The following is a 5,055-nucleotide window of genomic DNA, read 5'->3' as shown; positions in this document are numbered from 1 at the left end:
TTTTTTGTAGACGTGGGCTGTGCAGTTCTACCCATGTACATATAGCACAGTTTACCATGTCTTTTCTCTCTCTATTTTTTCTAATATAATGGTGCATATAATGCCTTTTTAAAGCAGGCATTTCATCGCATTGAGGCAAAGGAACTGGACAGCATACAGTATAACAGGAAGCACACAGCACCTGCAGGTTGCTCTTAGCCCTATAAAATGCGCATACAAGGCCTGCTATGGGTAGATCAAAATAAATAATACATTAAAATAAATAAAAAAGAAATACATAGACATATTTTAAATATACTTCTTTATGAAATATTTGCTTTTCCTTGTATGAAAATAAAAAAAATGAGCATGGGGCTTTGTTGCTTTGCAAAGGCTATACTATAAATAGTAGATTTATAGTAATAAATGAAAAAGAAAGTACTAAAAACAGATGTTCCTTAGGCTTAATCTATACAGCCTTCTCCAACAGCAGCATTACAGCCTTGTTTGTCCCCATTTTATGATTTGATGCTCCCATTGCTGGAAGATGAAACTGGAATTCATGTCAACTTCGGTTGGCACAGACCATATTTGTTGCTTGCCTTATTGAATAAAGTTCACCTGGTTACGGGTAGTTACTACCACCAATGTTTTTGGGCAACTGAGAAGACTCACTTGTTCCTTAAAGCAGCCCTGTCTTAATCGTGATTATTATTCTTTAGGCACTATGAGCTACAGGAAGGCATGCTCCAGGCTATAGATCTGAACAGCGAAAAAACAATTCCCTTACCCGTTTTTTTTTAACGGGTAAGGGAATTGTAATTGGAAAGGGGAATAATTACCCACTGTTTACTTATTATTATTACAGGTACTCCATTGTACTTCTACATTAAGGCTTCCTCTGTACCATTAAGGGTATATGTATCCTTCATATTTTTAAATCCCATGTGCAGAACCTTGGATTTATCAGTGCAAATTTCATCTGCCACTTAACTATCCCAGATCACCAAATGGTCAATATTCCCTGCAACAATGACGCCTCCTGAATAGATTTCATTGATCTGTATACTGTAGTTCTGTATCACCAGCAAATAAAGCCACTGGACATTATTTTCAGATCCCTACACTGCATCTTCTATAGGGGCCTTTACCAATGCACTGTAAAAGGGAATAATTACCCATTGCTTGCTAGGGCTATTTTTTTATTATCTACAAGTACTCCATGGTCCTTCTGTCTTGGCTTCCTCTGTCCCATTAAGGGTATATGTATCCTGCATATTTTAAATTCCTAAATGCAGGACCTTGCACTGTACTGTCCCAGCTCATCAGTTGTTCAATATTCCCTGCAAAGATGACACCTCCTGAACAGATTTAATTGATCTGCATAGTTTTGTATCATCAACAAATACATTCTGGACACAATTATTAGATACCCGGTTGAACTGACCAATTAACAGCTTAAATAAACGTGAAACGAATACAGATCCCATGTCGGGATACATTTAGAAGTGATTAGTATAGTTTTAAAGGAGAACAAACCCCTTAATAATAACTGAGCCCCCTCCAGAGCCTTCTCTGCCCCTCCTGAAACTCTACCACTCTGACCTGTAAAGCATATAAGTGCAGCTTCTTGGCAAGGCAAAGGTTCTTGGTGGGAAGATTTTCATATGACAATATACCCATCAACTGTAATATTCTTTAAATACTGCAGAACAATTTCATCCTAGTTTAGTTTTTTATTTGCGGTGTCTCTATTCTGGGAGTAGGTCAACAACTACTTTTTGTTTGCAAAACTTTTGTTCCCCCACCCACAAAGTCTCCCATTGTATAGAACAATCAGATTTTAGTATTCTATACATATTCTATTCCATACCAAATGCAACAAAACAGGGTGCAGAGAAATGGACAGAAAACAAATTATTCATTTGGATACGAAATGCAACATGGACCATCCTCACATCAAATACCTTTGGTCACCCTGCCCACAACAGGCTGCCATTCCATCTGACTGATCAGATTTCAGTATATTGCAGCCTACAATCTAATGTAAGAAAACATGTACCGATACCTATGGGGTTTCAAGGCTGCTGAGCTTCAATCTGATTATATTTTAAATTTTTATAAAAATGTATAAAAGATATATATATATATATATATATATATCATGGTTCCTTTACCATATAAAAAAATCTGAATTAATGAGAATTACCCCTTTCTTGCTATTACACAGAGGGCTCACTACAAGAATCAGATGAAAAAGAAGGATTTGAGCATTACACAAGATTTATATATGTAGAGATTGTGGAACAAAACAAAAAGCCTGCAACTTCTGGGTTTTTTTTTTAAACATTTTATTAAATCACTGAAAATTTACACTTATTTTGTTCTAATATTTAACAATAAAACCTATAACACTCTCATTCTCTCCATAGGGGGTATTGTTTCTATTAAGAGCAGGTGATGATGAGGATGATGATCTTGATGCATCAGGTGGATAAGATGCATGGCTGAGCCTCCGCAATACAACTCACTCCTTGTACCAGGTGGAACTCGTATAAGAAAAGCCTGAAATATTGTGACTCTCCTGTGTTGTGTTCTTATAATCCAGGAAGTCCAACGGTGACAGTGACTTTCCATAGCACGTCTTGACATCACTTGAAGGCTGCAAGGAAAGCTTTGTGTGTTAATAGTAGTGCAGAAGGGTATGTTTAATTCATAAAGGGGGATATTCACCTTATAGTGCCATTTAGTAAACTGTACACATTAATATTTTGAAACAAAATGCAGCTGGATTTCTTCCTATTTCTGTTTTTTTAAAATTATATGCTTTTTTTTATATTTGATCTGCCTCTTACTAAGCTGAAATTTGGCTAGAAAGCAAATGCTCTTTAAAGCTACAGAAAATGTAATTAACAGCCTTGCATTTTATTGTTGTATGTATCTCTACATTAAGGCCCTCTCCTTTTCTTTATTCCACACACATTAAGGCCCTCTCGTTTTCTTATTTCTGGCCTCATTCATTAAAACAAGTGCAAAATGTAAGCTACAAAAGCATGCAAATCACTGTTGTTTTAATTATTTAGCCCCCCCAATGTTTAAAGGACAAGGTAACCTAAATTTAATGGGGGGGTCCAATATTAAATCTGAGCTTTTTTTCATAACAAATTGTGCTTGCCCAGCAAACTTTCCATTTTAATATTGTGCCACCATGGCTTTCTGACTCTTACCTTGGGTAGACTGGTGAGTAAATAATGAGTGTATTTCCATCAGTAATCATGTACTTACTTCTGTTAGCTGGACAGGTGGTGGTATCTTCTTCTGTTCCAGTTCCTCCCAATCGATGGATGAGTAAAATGCGTGGTAACGTATATCTCCATATATTCCAAGACGCAGCTGGGGATCCTTCACCAGTAGCTAAAGGAAAACAAACAATTATCTTAACTTTGAAAGAACCCTCGTGCTTGTGACATTAGCCCTAATGTGAATGATAGCTATGTGCTTTTTTCAACTGCTGACAGCAGTCATTATCAATCATTTTAAACTTATTTATATTTTTAGAAGTAAGGATGGCAAAGTAAAGAGCAAATCCAGAAAAATCTTAAATTTTGAGAAATTGGACATATATTGTATGTGTATAAACGTAGCCATTTCTATAACTCTGTTCATACTCACATTTATTAGAAGATGTTGCAGATCTGTGCTTAGGCAATCAGGTATCTCAGGCTCGTTGCAGATGGTGTCTATGATGACCTTCTCTCTATCAGGGCCATCATAAAATGGAGACTTACCAGTGGCCATTTTACAGGTGATGATACCGAATGACCACCAGTCAACCGCTACATCATACTCCTCATTTTGTATTATCTAGAAACAAGAAATAGTAACATATAATAAGAACGATATCTAGAAAAAAATAGCTTGTTTTAGTTCACTACAACATTTTATTTTGATCACAGCTAGAATGTTGCACTAATTCAGTATATTTTTGAGAATCATGAATATAACCTAACATCTAAAGCACACTCAAGTCCTGAGAGAGAAAAAATATTTGGATGTATAGTATAAGTAATACATTCAACTGACTCATCAAATTTCATCTATGCCAACTCAACATGTTAGTGTTGTGTTTATTAGACTTTACTTATATAAACCCCCAAAATTAAACAGAAAAGAAAATAAGTTAAAAATAATTTTAGTCATTGCAAATTTTTAATTCATGCATTTTAAAATGTAATTTAAAATTTAATAACATAATATAACATATTCAGAATTAAATAACAATAACTCATAACATATTTTATTATTCATATCCACTTTAATGTAACATAGACACATAAATAGGCATACATATGTGCAAACCTAAGTTAAATGCCATATAAATCACACATTTTCAATAATTTGGTCACATTCCCTAGATATTTATTTATGCTAAAAATACTCTGGTATTGAATTCCTCACCTCTGGAGCGATGTAGCCCAGTGTTCCTGCATAGCCAGTGACTCTATCACCGAATGTCTCCAGTGCTAGACCAAAATCTGCTATTTTTACGTGGCCTTCTTGGTCCAGCAAGATGTTTTCTGGTTTTAGATCTCTGGAATATAGATAGAATACATTCAGTTATTACACAAAATATATGTAGTTGTGGAAAGAAAGACATACATATCTCCCTTAATCTGCTTCTACTGCTAGACTTTAAATGGAAAACCTGCTGGTACACTGTAGTTACACTGAGCAAAAAAAATATGGCAGCTCAATAAGCAAGATGTATCTTTCCATTAAATTAAGACCCATAAATTGGCATAGAGGTAAAGCATTACTATTCAAATACAAAGGCACTTATGGGTACAAAAATATGCACCTACGACATGAAGGTGCATTTTTTGCACCCATGAGTGCATTTGTATTTGGGTTTCAATAAATAATCTCCAGTGATTTGTAATGCTGTTTGCTCTTCATGAATGCAGCTTATTACAAACAGACAGCACCGTATTTGTGGGACAACCGCAGGTCTCAAATTTAAAAAAAAACATGGCAGATTGCACCCATTCTTTTACTCTATTCTGTGCAAGTAGTACA

General features: G+C 35.3%; 1 protein-coding gene across 1 annotated transcript; it reads right to left on the bottom strand.

The window, feature by feature from the left end:
• Positions 1-2,330: 2,330 nt before the first annotated feature.
• LOC108696509 (protein kinase C theta type) lies at positions 2,331-4,626 on the bottom strand. The gene is made up of 4 exons (XM_018225947.2): positions 4,438-4,626; positions 3,652-3,843; positions 3,265-3,393; positions 2,331-2,641 (listed from the first exon to the last, which is right to left on the bottom strand). The coding sequence occupies exons 2-4, from the start codon at positions 3,775-3,777 to the stop codon at positions 2,507-2,509; spliced, it is 390 nt and encodes a 129-aa protein (XP_018081436.1). The 5' UTR covers positions 3,778-3,843; positions 4,438-4,626; the 3' UTR covers positions 2,331-2,506.
• Between the last annotated feature and the right edge of the window lie 429 nt (positions 4,627-5,055).

This window comes from Xenopus laevis, chromosome 1L, assembly GCF_017654675.1.
Source record: "Xenopus laevis strain J_2021 chromosome 1L, Xenopus_laevis_v10.1, whole genome shotgun sequence".
In the NCBI taxonomy this organism is placed as follows: domain Eukaryota; kingdom Metazoa; phylum Chordata; class Amphibia; order Anura; family Pipidae; genus Xenopus; species Xenopus laevis.
This window is presented reverse-complemented; position numbering and strand designations above follow the sequence as displayed.

Coding starts and splice junctions, on each gene's coding strand:
- LOC108696509 (XM_018225947.2), bottom strand. CDS start 3,777: ATGGCCACTGGTAAGTCTCCATTTTATGATGGCCCTGATAGAGAGAAG. Junction 3,394..3,651: donor TGCAACATCTTCTAATAAAT/GTGAGTATGAAC, acceptor GTTTTCCTTTAG/CTACTGGTGAAGGATCCCCA. Junction 2,642..3,264: donor CACCTGTCCAGCTAACAGAA/GTAAGTACATGA, acceptor CTTTCCTTGCAG/CCTTCAAGTGATGTCAAGAC.